We start from the raw sequence: 20443 nt of genomic DNA, 5'->3' as shown, positions 1-20443 counted from the left end.
ATATCTTCCAGTTGTGACATTACATTTTAGTTTGGTTTATGATGCCTTATATTAAACCTCAGCATTTCTTTCTGAGGTAGTCAAATCTTTGACGGTTTTTTTTTTTAATCCCTGCTTGTTCATTCTTTTTTTTTTTTCCTCGACTTTGTTAAAGAAGGCCTTATATATGCCTAAGACACATATTCTTCTATATTCTTCTCTCTTCAAAAAACAGTTCTTCTTGTTTGGTGTTTAATTCAACTGGAATTTATTTCTGCATATAGCCTGAAGTAGAGATCTAGTTTTCCCTCCATATAGAAAAGACAATTCAACAGTCCACCTTATCTTTTTTTTAATCTATTTTTATATACAGTGTCTAACATTTGTAAATCTCAAACTCCCAAATTTATCTCTTCCCACTCTCTTTCCCCCAGTAACCATAAGATTGTTTACTGTGTCTGCAACCCTGTTTCTGTTTTGTAGATGAGTTCATACTGTTTTTTTTTTTTAAGATTCCACATATGAGTGATATCACACGGTATTTTTCTTTCTCTTTCTGGCTAACTTCACTTAGAATGACAATCTCTCGGTCCATCCATGTTGCTGCAAATGGCATTATTTTATTCTTTTTTATGGCTGAGTAGTATTCCATTGTATAAATATACTACATGGAAGCAACCTAAATGTCCATCGATAGATGACTGGATAAAGAAGTTGTGGTATATTTAAACAGTCCACCTTTTCTTTCCCTGCTGATAGAAAATGACATCTCTAACACCTACCAACTTCTCAAATATGTATAGATCCATTTCTGAACTCTTTATTCTGTTGCATTAATCTGTCTTTTCCTGTAGTAAGATCACACTACTTTAAATACTATAAGGTTTTACTTTTTTTTGAGGTATAATTTATATATAGTAAAATATATAAATACTATGTACAGCTTGATTTTTAAATATGTATACTCCTGTTTGATCCAACCCAGATCAAAACGTTAACACTTCTCATGCTGCAGAACACTCCCTCATACCCCTTCCCCATCAGTACCACGCTCCCAAGTTAACTGCTATTCCAATCTCTATCACCAGTGCATCAGTCCCACCTGTTTCTGAGCTTCCTATAAATGAAATCATACAGTATGAAAGTCTTTGCTGGCTCACTTTTTTGCTCAACATTAGGTCTAGAAGATTCATCCCATGTTGTTGTGTGTAGCACTTTATTGTTTTTCACTGCTATGTAGGATTCTATTCTAAATATCGAAATTTTAAGATTAGCCTTGATCTCTAACAAGTGCCAACCCCCTCCTCCTTGTTCTTTTTCTTCTTTCAGAACTGTCTTGGCTATTCTTGTGCCTTTACTTTTGTATATGAAGGCCATTTTCCACAAAGAAAAAGAAAAAAATTCTACTGGGATTTTTGTCTGAAACTACATAAAAATCACAGAGAAGTGATTTTATGCAATATTTATACTTCTCACCCATAAATATAGTATATCCTGTCTTTTATTCATATCTAATTATATTTCAATAAAATTTTGGGTACTTTATAGAATCTGCTGTAAAAGACATATTTTTAAATTTTCTAATTAGCTGTAGCCAATTTGAATATTGATCTTGTATCCACTAACACTGTACTATTAATATAGTCTGTTGATTTTTTGAAAAATATTTTCTACTAATATGTTCATCTTATGTTTAATTCCTTTCCAATCCTCTTGGATTTTATTTCTTTTTCCTTATCTTCTTAGTAAAGACATATTTGTCTTATTCTTGACGTTAATGAGAATTTCTCTTAAGGTCTTCTCACAATTAAGCATGATGCTTGCTGTTTGACAAACAATTTGAAAGACTGTCTTTACTGGAAGAAAAAAGTTCACCTCTCTTCATGGTTGAAGGGTTACTTTAAAAAAATATGTATTAATGGGTATTGAGTTTTATCATATAATTTTACTCAATTTTTCAAGATTTTTTTCCCAAATCTTTTTTTTTTAATAAAGTAAAGTTGATTTACAATGTTATGTTAGTTTCTGGTATAACAGCAAAGTGATTCAGTTATACACATATTTTTGTTAAATCTTTTCCATTATGATTTATTATAGGATATTGAATATAGTTCCCTATGCTATACAGTAGGACCTTGTTATTTATTTTCTATATAGTAGTTTGTATCTGCTAATCCCAAACTCCTAATTTATTTTTCCTCCACCTCCCTTCCCCTTTGGTAACTGTAAGTTTGTTTTCTATGTCTATGAGTCTGTTTTGGTTTTGTTAATAAGTTTACTTGTATCATATTTCCTAAATCTTATAAATTACATTGGTATAATTTTCAAATATTGAACTATCCTTACATTCTTATCCTAATTAAAATTCCTGTCTCTGTTCACAAGTGAGATTGAATGTAATACATTTTCCCTTGTATATTCTTTTCAATTTAGGTTTCAAGGCTAAACTTGTGTGATAAACAACAGGGCAGATCTCCATCTTCTATTATCTAGGCCAGTTTATATAAAATTGAGATTATCTGTTCCCCAAAAGTATATCTGAAATTATGATTACAAAATCACTATTAAAACTATTCCTTCTGATACTGCACACCAATTAGTATGGCTATCATAAAAAAAGACAGATAATGAAAATGTTGGTGAGGGTATAAAAAAATTGGAACATTCGTACATTGCTGGTGGAAAAGTTAAACAATACAGCTGCTCTAGAAAACAGTCTGGCAGTTCCTCAAAAGGTTAAACATAGAGTTACCACACAACCCAGCAATTCCACTCCCAAGTATAACCCAAGAGAAATGAAAACGTATGTCCACAGGAAATCTTGTACACATGTTGATATCAGAACAATTCATAATAGGCAAAAAAAGAGGGGAAAAATACAAATATCCGTCAGTTGATAAGTGTGGTATATCCATACAATGAAATATTATTTGGCCATAAAAAGGAATGAAGTATACTGACATGCTACAACATGGCTGGACCTTAAAATTATTATGCTAAGTTGAAGAAGGAAATTACAAAAGACCATATATCGAATAATTCTATTTATATGAAATGGCCAGAACAGGCAAATCTATAGAAACAGAGAGTGGATTAGTGATTACCTAAGGTTGGAGGGTTTGGGGAGAACTGGGATTGACTGCTAACAGATACATAGTTTTTTTCCTGGGGTTATGAAAATATTCTAAAATTGAATATTGGTAATGGTTGTGCAACTCCATAAAAATATTAAAAATCATTAAGCTGTACATTTCAAATGGGCAAATGGTATCAATAAAGTTAAAAAACTTACTCTTCTTGGGGAAATTGACTCCAATTTCTTCAATGATTTTTAGTTTCTATGCATTTTCCTTTTCTTGTGCAGCCAATTTTTAAGTTATTTTTTCCTAGAAAACTGACCATTTCACTAGGCTTTTTGAATTAATATATATTTAAATCAACAGTGATTTCCTGTGGTTTTTAAAATTACAATTGTTACTTGTAATTATATCCTATTTTACAATTTTATTAGTTGTGTCATCTGCTTCTTGATGAGTGTTTCCAGGACTTAACTGACTGAAAAGAACCAGCTTTGATTTGAATGAATATTGCTATTATTTCTATTGTTGACTGTTTTCTATTTCAGCAAATTCTATTTTTATTTTTATTTCCTGCCTCTTCCTTCTTTCTTTGGTTTTACTTTTTCCTTTTTTTAGTTTTTTGAATTGTATTATTTGGCTCATTTGTTTTCTTTCAACCTAAAAACATGCATTTAAGGTTATAAATTTACCCCTAAGCACCACTTTTCTTGTATCCTTCAAGTTTTGATACAATGCTTTTACTGTGATTCAGTTCCAATTATTTCATAATGTTCATTATTTTTTTTTATAATCCTTGAAAATTCTTTGCCATTCCTTCTTCAATACTGCTTCCCTACCATTCTCTGTATTCGTTCTTCTGAAACTCCAATTAGACATACTTTGGAGATTTTCAATCTATCCTCTAAGGCACCTTAGCTTTTCTTTCATGTTTTTCTTCTCTTTGTCTCCCTGTGATCTGGTCTTCGAAGAATCATCAGTGTTATTTTGAAATTAACAACTTCCCTCTTAAGTTGTATCTAATCTTATTTTGTCCATTGATTATTTTATAACTAGCTGTATTTTTCATGATTTCAATTAGTTAACTTATATATCTATATGTATTTATTGCTTATTGATTATTCTACACTCTATGAATGATAAAAAAAGAAACAGATGTATTTTAAACTACACACTTTTAGGTGAAATGTTCTTTGAAAAGTTCTCCATTCTAAAATGCTTCTTTAATGTCAAAAAGAAGACTTCTTAAAAGTCTTGACTGCTATTCTACCAAATCTTATCCCACTGTGCCTACCTGCATCAAGACATGGAAAGAATAAATTCTATTATTCCCATTTTAGAATTAGAGAAACTAACACATAATAAAGTTCTTTTAAAAATACTCCAACTTTTTTTGAAAAATATCAGAGTCACAGAAAAGCTGAAAGTACCAGTATACTCTTCACCTAGATTCAAAATTGTTAACATTTGACAGATCTGCTTTATCTCTCCTTTTATCATTTTACATATGCATAACATACAACACACCCAAATACTCACACAGTTTTTTTCCTGAATCCGTCATGATGTTTCACTTCTAAGTATTTCAGCATGTATCTCTAAAGAATAAGGCATTCTCAGTATAACCACCATACCATATCACATCTAAGAAACCAGGGGGTCAAACAGTTGGCAGATTCCAAACAAGCACTTGAGTCACCTGACTAAATGTTCTTCATTTTGGCTTGTCTGATTGGACCTGAATTGGTTCTCTGGTGATTATTTAGAAGTGACCCTCAAACTGTCAAAGAGTATTTCCTTCCTTCAATGATCTTGAAATTAGATTTCATTTACTGTATCATTGGACAGGTATCTTAAATCCAAGCATTTCTGAAAAATCAAGCAGTAATCTTCTAAAATATTCAAACCTGAAAAATCAAGCATGCTGAACTTCCAATTTGCTGTCCAATATTACACAGTCTTGTGAATACAATCTAGCTCTCAAAACTATACATTCTTTTAAAATGTGCAATAGAAGCTTATAGTGTACTAAACAATTATAATTACACTATACCAGCTTCAAAGGAAAAAATATACAATATGGCTTAAAAAATATACAGTACAAACAGGATTGATTAGCCAAATAAACCTGTTCTATAAATGAAAATACTGGTAAGTATATTTGTGAATCTACATGAAAAACTAATTCTTCAGGGGTATGATTTAATTGTAGTCACTAACATTAGGAAGGAAGATTAAAAAAAAACAATAAAATCCTATCCTTGCTCCCAAGACCATACAAGTCAGCTTAAGAATTTTATATGAAGACAGAGCAACACAATCTGAAGCTAATATTTAAAGCTAAACTATGTCATAGAGATAAGAATTACACCTACAATCACAGAAATATTTAAGCTCCATCTATAATCACACAATGGCTAACAAGAGAGTTTACTACGTGCCGCTAAGCACTGGTCTAAGTACATTCCATGAATTAATTAATTCAATCCTCATAGCAATCTAATTTTTCCACTGAAGAAAGCAAGGTAACTGAGAGATGCTAACATAAAAGGATTTATGTGAAGGGTAGGGCTTGACCTCAACCTTAAAGTACAGAAAAGTAGAATGGAAGGAAAGTCATTTCAAGAAAATGAAAAAGCACAAGCCAAAGCAAAAATATGAGAAGTATCCAGGTAAGACCAAGACAAAAGTTTCGACTTGAAGAAATTAAGGCTGGAAAAACAGGATGGGATTGGATTACGAGAGGCCCTACATATCCAGCAAATGGATGAAAATTTTATAAAACAGCAGGGCATCACTACAGGCTCTTTGTGTGCTAAAAGTGCCCTTTTAGAAATGGTAACCTGGTAATGATGCAGAATGAGTGGGGGAGGGGGGAAGAAACAAGGAACTATGTCCAATTCTAACACTTAAGAAACAAATCAGGCTGGTATCTGAGGAACCACAGAGCTCACACCGAACCAACTGTGCCACCCTTCACATCAATAAGCCCATCCATTATAAGCAAGGAAGTGATAAATATAATTGCAACATACCCTGAATTATTTTCCAAACATACCTTCAATGAAATTAAAAGGTATACTGGAAACTATGTCAGTAAAAAATGTTAGTCAATTTACATAAAACTATTCTTGCTGTTCAAGTACCATGTCAAAAGAATTTTGCCAAATTTGACACAAGCATTAATTTTACAAGTATCTACTTCAATAAAAGCAACACAATAAATAAAGGAATTAACAAAATAATTCAACATAGTTTCCTCACATTGCTTTAGAACTATTACACTATTTACCAAAAGATGATAAACATACACTTTTTATAAACTACTACTATGTAAATGACACACTTTAAAACTATTGTCACATTTATTCATACGCTCATTAAGAACTAGGTATTTATCTTCCATACAATAAACTCCATAATCCACATCAACCTTACAAAAAATAAGCTATCCCAAAACAGTTCCTCTCTTTTGCAATTAAGTGAACTCCTACAGAGAAGAAATGTACAAAAAAAATCTCAAGTTTGTGAAAACTAGCTTACTTACCAGCAACTTGAGTTATCCTATTGGGTCTTTTCCCTCACAGATCCACCTCTTGCCCTTCTGTCCAGCATGAGAATCGTCCTGATGGGCATCCACTGGAACTGAGGGGGCATGCAGTACAGATGTATACGTAAGAAAGTTGGGGGAAGGGGATTTGGGAGATGCTAGAGACATGCTTCAGTGCGCTCGCTTACCTTCCTGAAATTGGAAATTGCAACGGTTCCTTGGTCCTCGAGGCATTCACAATAACTTCAAAGAATGTGGATCTGTGGAGATTACCCAATAGGAGAACTCCAGTTACTGGTAAGTGATCCAGCTTTTTCTTCTCTATCAGAATAAGAAGATTATATCATTTTATTTGAGATTATTAATACACATAGAACTACAGAGGGAAGGGCTGTAAATTCATAGATAACTATATGTATGCACCAAAGTAAATACAGAAACTGTGTGCCAACTATGAGGTCAATAGAAACTTCTGGCATTATCAGAAACACAAGGGAAATAAAATGATTTGAATGATTTCATTTTAAAATTTCTATTATAATAACAGCTATATTTTAATATATAAAAATATCAGCTATCAGACTATTCCATCTCACTGAAACACCACCATCATTTTAAAATATTAATACAAGGATAATTAGTTTATCAAAATCTACCACTTCTTAACCAGCTACTGTCATGAATAGTCACTAAATTTTGGTGTAGAGGCCACCACAGTGGATTAACAATGTGTAAGACTTCAGATAAAAAATATCAATGCATTTCCCACTCATCACTGAATAAATCTTTAAAAATAACCATTTGTCACCTACAACAAACCAACCACATACACATATATTACGTATGCCAGGCCACTGAAAAATAATAATGCTGCTCTTAATGTATACTACATAGTATAGTAATACTTTTGATTAACTGTTATACTTTTAAAATTGGATCTGTCATTAAAAAAACAAACAAAAGAATGATTTCTAACAAAAGGAAGGACTCCTCAACAGAACTTTATCTTCAGGTTCACATGAAGACATCCGTTACCTTTAACTCAATTCACATTAATCAGGTACACGTTCACTGTAACGTGTTACAGCAGTGATGACTGCAAACACTAGTCCCTGCTGGAGATACACAGATACGTTTCAGTAGTACTTCCTCCTTTTACCATCATGCTTCTAATTAGTAATTACCCTATACCTTCAAGAAACCTATGGTATCATGGTTCTTCATTCTATGGAAAAAATTAAAGATAATGTATAGTTTTCCTTTTGTTTTGAGCAAATAGGATAAAATGATGTATAAAACATTATTCAACAAAAACAAGTTGAAAATATAATTCTAATGAAAATTTTACGTTTCAACCTTGTTATGAGGTAATGTTTGTATTTAATACAGGTTGACAGTACCATGTTAAGATTTTTGCTAGATTACAACTTAATTTTAAGATATAAATTGTCTTGGATAAATTACATCCATTTTTATATAAATCTGAGTTTTAAAAGACAGTAATATTTAATGCATTAGTTTTTAAATGACTCAGTCATGCAAACAGGAGCACTGCACAGACCTGTTTATAACTGTAATACAGATAAATGCCAAAGGGGTCATGCAGTTAACTTTCCTAGTTCACTACATTCCTAGTTCCCTGAAGAGTAAGCAAGTACACGGCATGAAGGTCCTACGTGCTTGGATTGATGAAATACATACAGGAGCAATAATCCAAATATTTTATCTTCACGATATAAGCTAGTATAAAAGACGTCATTAAGAACTAAATAATAGTTCCCAATTTTTATTTGTAGCAACACATGCAGTCTCCATTTAGACTCAGATCTTATGAATTTAAAACAAAATCAACTGCATTTTAAAAAAATAATTTAAGAGAATTAAAATATCTTGAAAAGATTTTAAGGTAACCAAAAAGGTAACTTAAGAGACTAGCCCTGAAAACTGTTTGTTGTTATTATGCCATAAGCTCAACTAAAATGGATTTTATCGGAACACCTTAGAAAAGAAATTCCAGAAATTAGGATACTCTACTCAAAAGTACCCTTTGTAAGCTCTAATAATTATAACGCCTATCCACAAAAAGTTACTCCTTAGCAATCAAGAACCAAATCGAGCAGTTCACTGATGAGAATCTACTCCATAAAAACAATCTGAACTTATGAAAACAACATTCAGGAAAAAAAGTGACTTAGCTAACCTTCACTTAACGCTATGTATTGGTTTGGACAGTATATTAAGTTTGGAAGCAACTTAAATTACAACTCATTTTTATGATTCCAAGTACACTATTTTTTAATTCTCAGTTAAGATGTTAAATTCTAATGTATGATATAATAAAATTTAGTATTATACACACATATTTAAGTGACATTATTGATGGTTCATATATAAATATGGGGGAAATGTGTGTACCTCAATTAACCAAAGTAAGGTCAAAAGGGAATTATAAATGTACTTATTAAATAATGTTATTTACAGAAACTGTCCTCTTTTTTTTCTCACTAAACAGCTTATCAAAAAATCCATTTCTGAATCAAATTCTCCTTTCCCTGAGTTTTACCCACTACTTCTACATGAACCCATAAGAAACAAACAAAATAGTACTATTTTATTGTTAATGTAAATTAACCTACAATCAAGATGGAAAAAACTGTTATTTATCTGTAAAATAGGGATAATAGCGGAACCTACTTCCCAGACAGCTGTAAGGATTAACGAAGTTCTTATCAATAAAGCATTTTAAAAACAATGCCTTGGAATCTAACTGCATATCAAACTATAACATAATCACCCAGAAATGGAACTATTTTCAAATGATTTTATACATCTTTAAAGAACTATTAAAAATTCTAAATTTGGAGATTTATCTTTTGGTATTAATTTTGGTATAGTTGGCTCTCTGTATTTGGGGGTTCCACACCCGCAGATTCAACCAATTGTTGACTCAAAAATATTCAGAAAAAAAATTTCAGAAAGTTCCAAAAAGCAAAACATGAATTTCCCATGCTAGCACCTATTTACAAAGCATTTATATTGTATTAGGTGTCATAAGTAACCTAGAGATGACTTACAGTATACATAAGGACGTGTGTAGGTTTATGTACTCCTACACCATTTTACATAACGGACTTGGGCATCTTTGGGATCTGGTATCCAAGAGAGTCCCAGAACCAAGGGATGATCGTACTATTATTTTGAGACTACATTCTTTATATTGCAAGATAAAGAAAGTAAGTAATTCATGGTATTTATTAGGAATCATGATGTGCAGCAAGAAAGAGCTACAAGAATACTTTAATATTAAAATTGAATTGCAAACACACTTACTGTAATTTTTAAAAATACATATAATTTGGAAACAGTTAGGAAAACATTCTGGACAGTGGTTACAAAGTAAATCACTATCATTATCCTACCAATACTATAAATTACATCTGCTAGTACTACAAAATCAGCCATTACATTAGGTTCACTTTAGCAACGGGAGCTACTTAGACTTAAAAAGTTGCCAGAAATATTTACGCAAATCGTTTTCCATGTTCCAATACTTGATTTTTATAAGCTAGATTTTTAGAACTGCAGCTCTTGATAAATTCTAAAAAGAAATTAAAAAAAAATAATATATATTCATGTTCTTGTCTGACATTTATTAGATGGTAAAGGTACTAATGTTCAAACTGTTTGGAAAAGATGAGGGAGAAGGATGCTAGCAGGTACCCTAGTTCCCTAGAACCCGTCTCTGGACAGAAAAGCTTCCCATTTATTTATTGCATATTTTGGGTTTCCCCTGTAAGCTTCCCTTTCAAGAAAGAATTCTGAAATAACAACAAAAAGTTTTAAACTGTAAAGGATAGTGTGGTGGGCAGCCTTTAAGACAGTCCACAATGACCCCACCTCCTAATCTGCCTGCTCTTCTATTATTTCCTCCCTCTGAGGATGGGCTGGATTTAGTGACTTATTTCTAAGGAACAGAAGCAATGCATGTTACTTCCAAAACTAAATTATAAAGACTGTGGCTCCCATTATGGGGACTTTCACCCAAATAACTTGCTTTGGGGTAAGCAAGCTGCCATACTGTGAGCAGTCCCAGGGAGAGGCCCACACGGCCAAGAAACTGACTGCCTCTGGCCGACAGACAGCAAGAGTCCTGAGGCTTGACAACAGCTGCACGAGTAACTTGGAAGCAGGTGTCCTAAGGCCTGCTGACAACCGCATGAGTGAGCCTGGATGTGGATCCTCCCTCAGCCGAGTCTGAGACACCCTGAACCAGAAACACCTGCTAAACTGCTTCTGAATTCTTGACAAGGAAGGAAGGAAGGGAGGGAGGGAGGGAAGGGGGGAGGGAAGACAATAAATGTTGATTGTTTTCAGCCACTAAGTTTTGGGGTAATCTGTTATACAGCAATAGATAACTAATACAGAAAGCATTACCAAGTAATTACTATTTAGCTAAAAGTGGCAAAATGAATGTCAATTAGCTGCCTAAAAGGAACTCACAGGAAAATACTACCTATGAGTTGATGGGTGGGGGCTCAATTCTGAATTTGGTTCTTGGTTTTTAGGTCCAAAAATTCAGCGTAAGCTGAAGCAGATAAGGCTCAATAACTGAATTATACCAACCAATCTCATCAAACTGATTAATAAATCAGATGTCACCTTCCAGGGTGTTTCCGTTTCAATATCAATGAATCTGGACAGAGCCAAAGCATTACAAAGAACTGCATAATGCAGACAGTCTGAGTGTGCAGCAGCCCTGAAAACTAGTTGCTGTGTCTACAAGCTACTTTTTTTAAAACTGAAATTAAAAAATTTTAAGATGTAGTTAACTTAAATATAAAGACGTCTACATGACTACAATCCCAGAATAAAGCACCATTCTAACAATCGTGAAACAGCATCTCTCATCTCCTGACAGTTGATCAAACTGTCCAGTGTTGCAATGCTGTACAGCTTTTCTTTTGTATCATTTTATGTTCTAGCCATTCTTCCTAAGGATACCTTAAGCACATTAATTGATCTTCAATAATATTTTGATTTTCCTAACCTGACAGATACCCCAGTCCCTTAATTAAGTACCACATTTTATAAACCGCATCTTAAAATGAGATACTTCTTTAGAAAGTCAATATTAACTATTCTTAATAGTTTCTACTTCAAGGAAACATTTTCTTGACCCTAGTCCAAAATGTCAGCAGCCTTATATGTAGTCCTTTATACACTAATTATAGTTGCCAAGTTAAATACACAAAAATGATAGCTAACAATACTCTAAATGCCCACAATTATGTCAACACAATAAGGAAGTCTAACTTTACTCTGTAATTATGTTTTTTCTCACCTTTCCTGATTATAATATTAATCTGACCAGACTCTAAGCCCTGCATTAGTTTTCAAATCAATTCTTAATAACCATCTCTAAAATATAGGTGCATATTTTCTATGTAAAACTGATTTTATAAAACAATGGCAAACTTTTCTAACATAACAAATTTCAAATAGTCTGAGGTCAACAGTAATAGTTTTCAAACTACTGTCTGTGTTATAAATAATGATTTTATTATTCAGCAGTCATAAAATCTGAATCTGGATCACATTAAATCCAACATACTTCACAATGACTATCACTTTACAAACCAAATCTACTGTACAGTTTTATGAAAAGTGCTGTGATTTTCTTGGTTAGCTGATCTAATGGTATGGTTTACTGCTTCTAAAAACAGAAGATAAGGGCTTCTCCAAACTATACTTGCTCCCTCACAATTAACTGTAGAATTTTCAAAGAAAGAGTTCAAAGTTACTGTACTTACCACCTAAAAAATTCTTCATACCAACATGCACTCAATTTTTAGAAATTAATTCTATTAATTTCTATAGCTACAATTAGGAGCTACCTGTAAAAGCAGAGGCTTACTGATAAATTTTTACTAGATAATTAGACCACTCTTCCTTGAAAGAATTAGATAATTTTTCTCATCTCCCAAACTACCATTATTAACCGCCGTTATTTAACCTATAGATAAATAATTCAGAACTGCTGTAACTATCATGGAAAGCTTAGTGCAAGCACTATGCAGGATTACAATCTTGTTAAACATGAAATATAAATATTAATGCCACACTTGCTAAAATAAACATTACACCGAAAGCAAGGGGAACAGTAAAAGCCATTTGCCAGGGCCAACCACACCCCACCCCCTTGGAAAACATTCTCTCCGCCTATTTCTGTACCAGTACACTCTCCTGGGCTTCTTCCTCCTTGTTTAATTTTTCTTTCTCCTCCATTTCTTTCTTCTTCTTTGTGGATGCTCTTCCTCTACCACCACAGGAAATAATGATGTTTCTCAAGTTTCTGTCCTGGATTCTCCTTTTGCAAGCTGTGCAGTCTATTCTCTCCTTGCTCTGTCTTACTCACTCCACAGCTTCGACTGGGTCATGTACGCTGATGACTACCAAACATATACTTACAGCCCTGTTCTCCTTCCTAAGCTTAAAGCCCCACACAGCCAACTGCCCCGGAGATCTCCTCTCTCAGATTTCCCGCAGAGACCTGAAATTCAACAAGTCTAAAAGTGAACTATTACCTTCCCCCAAACCTGGCCTTCCTCCTGTTCCCTGTCAGTGAGAAGGACCACCTTTTACCTAGCTGCGTAATTAAGCCAGAATCCTGGGATTAATCCTTGGTTCTTCCCTCTCTACAACCCAACTTCCCACCTCCCACAACCATATCCAACATCCATCAAGTCGTATAAATTTTCTCCTGAGCATATCTAGAATCCATTCATTTCTCTCTCCTGCTGGCATTATCCTTGTTTGGGCCACTACTGTGCCCTGCATAGACTACTGCAATGACATCGACTAAATGGTTTCTCTGCCTCTAGTTAAGATTCACAAACAATAAGCATGACTTTAAAACAGAATCAAATGCTACTGGCTGTGGTTTCAACGATGCATTGTATTGACTGCAAAAGAAAACATTTTTTAAACTGCTAAAAATATTGAGTATGAACATAATTTAGGTTGACACAAGTTCTTTTATCAAGTAAAAGGGCACAATTAAATATATCCCACCCAAACTCACAGGTTCATGAAATGAAATGATGTAAATGATACTAAAAAAAAAAAAAAGTGGAAAACAGTTTAAAGCAGCAATAGAATGAGTAAATGATAGAGTCTCTGCAGTTTGATTAAGTACTGTCAGTGCTATGCAAGACACAATGACAGGCACAGGAATTTTTATTAATATTATTTACAGTGATTACCGTTATTATTAACTAAAAACCATGTTAAGTTGCTTCCATCATTTATCACATTTAATCATCACTAAAAAGCCCTATGGTTACGTGGCCATTAAAAGGCAAGGTGGGGATTTAAACTAAAATGTGATTCCAGGACCAGTGGTACTGCTCTCAAGGAGACTACAGTCCTGGGAAGGAGAGAGAAACAAAATGAAATATTTTCAATAAACTGTGTAAGTACAGCCATCACATTTTGCACAGAATGCTTCAAGAGTAATTGAAAGGGCATTCACTCTGGCCTACAGATAAAGGAATGCTTCTTGAGAGAGATGGCGCTTTGAGAAACCAAATTAAGAAAGAAACTGTGGCGGATGGGAGGATATGAAGCCGAGGAAATGACATAAACAACATGACACGGTGGCTTAAAAAGACCATAACCATGCTGTTTGACAATCCAACCTGGAAACAGACTTACTCTTTAACTATGGCAAGTAGTAAAAAAAAAAAAAAAAATGCTGCTTTTAACTGCTCAACTCTTGAGTCTATATACACTGCTTACCACTACCAAAGCACTTTCTAGATGTTAAAACTTACATTAAGGTCTAAATGTTTAAGTGACAGTCCAAATCTAGTTAAAACACACACACACACACACACACACACACACACACACACACACGTGAACAAAGAGGGAAGAGAAGAAAGAGGGAGGTTGGGAGGGAGGGTAAAAGGGTAGGCAGGTTGACAATATCCCTGAAGCAATTTGCGGAAATACTTTTTTTTTTTTTAGTAGAAAGCACTTACTCTTATGCTCTAGTCTGGTCACTATGGAAGTCTATTACTATATTACCACTCATGTATTTGATTGTTTTAGTGAGTATTTTTTGAGGACTTGAACTATATGCCAGGCACTGTGCCAAGTACTTTACAAGAATTATTTCACGTATCCTCATAACCACCCTTAGTTATTATTATCAATTCCATTTTACAAATGAAAACTGAGGCTCAAAGTTGAATAGCTTTCAGAAGTTTGCAAAGCCAGTTAAGTGGTGAGATAGACAGACAGACAGATAGACAGACACACATATGCAGAGTTAAGCTCCAGGGTCCCAACTCTTCACCACTACACTATGTAATAGCAAGCAACTCATAACTATTGACGTTCTTCATTTTTTTTGCTTTCCATTATCATAATGAGTACACATGAAAATTAAAAACAAATACACAGTTGAAAAAACAAAATTAGGTATATTTTCTGCACTTAAAGTTAGTATAATCAAATCCTACATAAGTGAAGGATGGCAAGATTACAATTTAAACGTAAATTAAAAAGGAATAGTACAGAAAAGTGCTGTGTGAATCAGAGACATTAAGTTCACAGAAAATTGGCAACAAGGGAATAGGGAGAAAATTTGATAACCACATTCAAATAGATAATGGAATAGTCTTACTAAATTTTATCAAAAAGTACAAAATGATGACATTATGAATTTAACACATTTTTCATGTGTAAATTATACTGCTCATTATTCACCTAATAGATGACTGTGGCACTCTGGGCCTTAACAAGCACTGGTCTTTAAAAAAAGAGCAAAGTGTCTAAGAAGATGGTAAGAAAAAAGGAAAGGAACAGAGAAGGAGGGAGGAAGAAAAGGCTTTTCAAGGGGAAAAACTTCAAATCTCCCCACCACTATACAAAACTCATTTTTGGCTCTTCCCTTGGAAATGTGAGGCTAAGAAGTCCAGTCACAACCAACCCAACCTGTGCTGAACAGAATCTGACAGAGAGAAGGATACAAGGATGGAACAGGGCAGAGAGGGTTAAAAAATGTTCTGATGGCAAAACACACTCAGGAAACAAAAATTAAGAGAAATGCTAAGAAATGAAATGTTTAAGAGCATAGATGATCTGGCTCAAGTGGAGTAGAGGAGCACAAAGCCCCGTCTGTTTGCTCCTCCTGGCAGCCACTGAGACAACTTCAGGAGATCTCAGGGCTCCAGAAAGCACAATTCAAAACCTCTGGGCCCTTCTGAGGCAAGGCTAGCTCTCTCTATGCCAAGAATCCTGTTACTTGATTCTAACTGGCAAACCTATGTCCTCCTTTCCCCTTACTTCCAGCAACTTGCTCTCTCACAAGAGGCTTCCCAGAGCTGACCCTGAATGAACTGTATGCTTGAAGAGATGTACGGCTGTGCACCTAGTGCCAGGCTAAAGCCTCTCTGGGCAGTGGGATGTCATGACGATGGGCATTCCTATTTCCCTCCTTGTACTTGTTTAATATCTTCAATGAACATGTAATACTTTTATCAGCAGAAAAAGAGTTGTTGTATTAAGGAAAACAATCATCCTATTCTCCATGCTCAGCTTATTTACATTCACACTTGAACCTATTACTTTATTCCGATTTATATAAAACAGGAAAGCTTTTCTAGTAAAGGAAGAACTGCTGATGCAGTGAAGAAAATAAAGGAATCAGAGCATTTTAGAAGGCAGGCTAGAAACATTATGGAGGAGACTTCGGGTCCTGGGGAGACCAAAAAGGATGGAAAAAGATGAAAGATGACCAGAACAACTCTGCCCTCTGTGCAGACGCACCCAGCGCTCTACTTCCTGGGCAGCCACGTCTCCAGCATCGAAGACTCTCCACTTGCCCCGCTGCTCCTAGTAAATCTTATAAAGGGTGATGTTGTGCAAAAGAACCCTGGTGAGATGATAAAATACAGAAAGTGATTTAACCCCTGACTCAAAATTGTCAGAGGGCTGTACAAACTTCTTATTATACACACAACGTTCATATACATACACCTATTCAAACCGGTTATTAGTTACACTACTGGTGATTCTTGTATTTATATCACAAATAAAAGAGGGAAATAATAGGAACTGCAATTTTTCTCCTAAAAAAATACTATGATACATGACATACAGCACAATAAATGTTATTATAAAAGAATCAAAATGAAGTCTGTTAACATTTCTACTTCAAAAGTTTTCCTTTAACATAGGGAAAACAACTGACAGTCCTTTCAGTTCTTCATTCACTGTACTGCTAGCCCAGGTTTTAACGTTGAGTTCTTATATTAGTTTTAAGTTATTAGGTTTAATGTTAGAAGTTATCAAGATGTACAGCACTAGATTTAGGTATAAAGAAATTTATAAGAAAAATGCCTCAAGAAGTTACTTCCTAACATATTTTAAGGCTACCACAGCAAGAAAAAGGACTTAGAAATCCAAACATTTGAATCTAACACTAACCAGCTAATGACCTTGAACAAGTCACAATCTTTCCAGGCCTGTTTTCTTGTCAAACGAGGGCCAGGCTTTTACCAAGCTAGAGCCATGAGTTCCAGCGAACAGAGAAGGTGTCACCTAGCAGGTTGCCACAGCATGACCTGGCAGACCTCTAAGACTGTCTCCAACGAGAATTCTCCACACTGAATTCAAATCCCTGAACAAAAGGGTTTGGAAACAACAGCAACCTCAACAATTTTAAAAGTTTTAACAGCAACATCTTTACCCCATACCCCTCAACATCTTCTCTCTGAAGACTGTCTTATCCCTCTGCCATTAAAGTTTCAAGAAGTAAAAACTAGCCTGTCTCAGGAAATGATTAAACACTATGGAAACTCTTGAAAGGTTCCTTCCAGCTCGAAAATTCCCAGTAATTCTGCAAATTCCCATAATAAACGATACTACAGAATGAAATGCCTACTGAATCTTTTAAAACAGATGATTATCAATTATAGATCATATATAACAAAAGGTAGAGATTTTAGCAATCATGAAAGCCAATAAACAAAACACTACAGTGTTCAGTAAATATCTGTTAAATGCATAATTTATTTTCAAACTCAAAACGACATAGTATTTTACACACTTGTAAAATCACTAAAATTACAAATTATAAAAGATGATTATTTAAGGAAAATGTGTCTCCAAAAGATAAAAACCCAGTAACCTAAAGTTCCGTTGAATGAAAACTTGGTAACACCCAGAATGCTAATCTTTCTACCTAAGTATGCTGGTCCAATATCGAATCCTGAAGGAAAGAGGGATGAGCAAAGAAGCCTTTCACCCACATAGGACAGTTTCATAAACCTCTTTATCAGAGACAGAAGGGTGAAAAGTCAAACAACCCGCATTTCAATCTAGGCTCTAACACTAAATCTATGGTTAGATGAGCATCTCCCTCTCCCCAGTGTACGGTGGCTTGACAGGCAAATGGAATGATAGAAAGGAAATCATTCTGAACACAGTAGAACACGACAGGAATGATAAAGAATTTAAAGATACTGTTTTTACTGAATTCTTACCCAAAGAAACAACCTATAGTAACTAAAAATTAATTTGGTAGCAATAAGTTCCAAATATTCTTTCAAAATATTTAGTGAGCACTTACTTGTGCCAGCCACTATAAGGGCTTTACAGAAATTAACTCATTTAATTTTCTCAACAATACTTTTTAAAGAAAAGAAAAGAAAAAACCTGAGTAACTTACTGAAGATCATTGCCAATATAACCAATAGGACAGCTAAAGAGAGGGACATTAAGTTTAATAATGAACTCCTATTATAAACTATTTTATTCTCAAAAACGGTTTCTGGGATAAGTACTAAATACATATAAACTTAATAATCTGTAACCATCCTTTGTAAATCCACCATTGGCAAGTAATTATTTTAGTTTTTTGAAATCTTACTTCAATTATGTAACAATCATTTTCTCTTAAAAACATACATATGTATACACACATATACATACACACACAAACATACAGGATTTGTCCCAGCAATGAAGTGGCAGCTTCATTTGGCTGAAATTTCTTAGGAGAAAGGTAATCAATCAATCAAACTGGAAATTGGCTGTGATGTCAAAACACAACTTACCAAAAGCACTTGACTGGTAACAGCCACAACAACTGATCTCATACTTAATTTTAGCATAGAACTTCTCCAAAAACTAGAATGACATTGAAAAATTAATTTAAAATTTATTCTTCTCTTTACTCATTAGCAAATATTTATCTTCTCTGCTATAATTCAAACTCCCTGGGGGTTGGAACTGGGTCTTCCCTACAATTCTACAGTCTTACAGCATAATTTCTGGCATAATTTCTGGTACATGTTCAAAAAGCATGTACAGAATTCTAGAATTTTGTTCAATTCTGATCATTTACTTTTGATAAGTCACATAAGTATACAGAAGGGTTCTTTTCCAAATAATGACTTAACCTGCATCAGAATTCTTTTTCAAAGCCTATTAAAAAAAAAACTTTTCCTTTCTAATATCTATATTCCTCTTTCAACAAACTTTTACTGAACACCACTACTTCCAGGCATTTCACTAAACATTCTCAAAACAGATAATGAAAATCTCATGTTTCTCTTAAGAAACTCAAAGCATAACAAGAGAGAAAATGCACACATGTAACAGAACTGCAGTGTACTAAATGACATAATAAAGATGAGCATCACAAACTGACTTTGAAGGACTAGATCCTAGAAAGAGAATACAGCCATCTTCCTCTCTCTCTCTCTGGTTAATCTGTCCTATTGAGAGCTGAATACACAGCTTCATGAGAAAGACAAAATCAGTCCTGGGTTTAAGAGGAAATGCTGCAAGGAAGTGTTCTAACTTCATTGATTTACATAATGCTGTCTACTTTTCCCAACACCACTTGCTGAAGAGACTATCTTTTCTCCATTGTATATCCTTGCCTCCTTTCTCGAAGATTAATTGACCATAGGTCTGTGGGTTTATTTCTGGGCGCTCTATTCTGTGCCATTGATCCCTATGTTTGTTTTTATGCCAATATCACGCTGTTTTGATGACTGCAGCTCTGTAGTATTGTCTGAAGTCTGGGAGGGTTATTTCTCAAGCTTCATTCTTTTTCTTCAATATTTCTTTGGCAATTCTGGGTCTTTTGTGATTCCTTATAAATTTTAGGATTATCTGTTCTAGTTCTGTGAAAAATGTCCTGGATAATTTGACAGCGGTCGAATTAAATCTCTAGATTGCCTTGAGCAGTAATGGTTATTTTAACAATATTGACTCTTCTAATCCAAGAGCATGGGATATCTTTCCATTTCTTTAAGTCATCTTTAATTTCCTTAATCAATGTTTTTTAGTTCTCCATGTATAAGTCATTCACCTCCTTGGTCAGATTTATTCCTAAGTATTTTATTGTTTTGGATGTGATTTTAAAATGGATTATTTCTTTACTTTTTTTTTCCTACTATGTCATTGTTAGTGTTAAGAAATGCAACTGATTTCTGTTATGTTAATCTTGTGTCCTGCTACCTTGAATTCTTTTTTTCATTTTTCAGTTTTATTAGGTAGAACTGTTACAATGTGACTGCACATATACAATGTATTGCATGTAAATACATATACATAATATACTGCATATATTTTAAAATTTATATATATGTACTGTTGTTTCTAAGAACGTTTAGAGCTTTAGCTTTTTAAACTTACATAGTTACCAGAGGAATAAAGCCAACCATAAAGTAAGAATTGATTCAAAAAGATACATATACCTTGCTATTAACAGCAACATTTTTTATAATTGCCAAGATACGAAAGCATCCTAAGTGCA

General features: G+C 34.0%; 1 protein-coding gene across 4 annotated transcripts in view; it reads right to left on the bottom strand.

The window, feature by feature from the left end:
- Nucleotides 1–20443, bottom strand: part of YAF2 (YY1 associated factor 2) — a 67570-nt gene that overhangs the window by 36334 nt on the left and 10793 nt on the right. Inside the window, exons 4-5 of one of the 4 annotated variants that reach the window (XR_004324580.1) lie at nucleotides 6795–6866; nucleotides 6604–6701 (exon numbers count right to left, since the gene is read on the bottom strand). The exons of 2 other annotated variants lie outside the window; for them this stretch is intronic. Coding sequence is in view for 1 of the 2 variants with exons in the window: in XM_032493294.1 (XP_032349185.1) it covers nucleotides 6795–6866 (72 nt within the window). In the remaining variant the exon portion in view is untranslated. The remainder of the gene's footprint in view (nucleotides 1–6603; nucleotides 6702–6794; nucleotides 6867–20443) is intronic. One more of the 4 variants, XM_032493294.1, reaches the window with a different exon arrangement.

This window comes from Camelus ferus, chromosome 12 (assembly GCF_009834535.1).
Source record: "Camelus ferus isolate YT-003-E chromosome 12, BCGSAC_Cfer_1.0, whole genome shotgun sequence".
Taxonomy (NCBI): domain Eukaryota; kingdom Metazoa; phylum Chordata; class Mammalia; order Artiodactyla; family Camelidae; genus Camelus; species Camelus ferus.
This window is presented reverse-complemented; position numbering and strand designations above follow the sequence as displayed.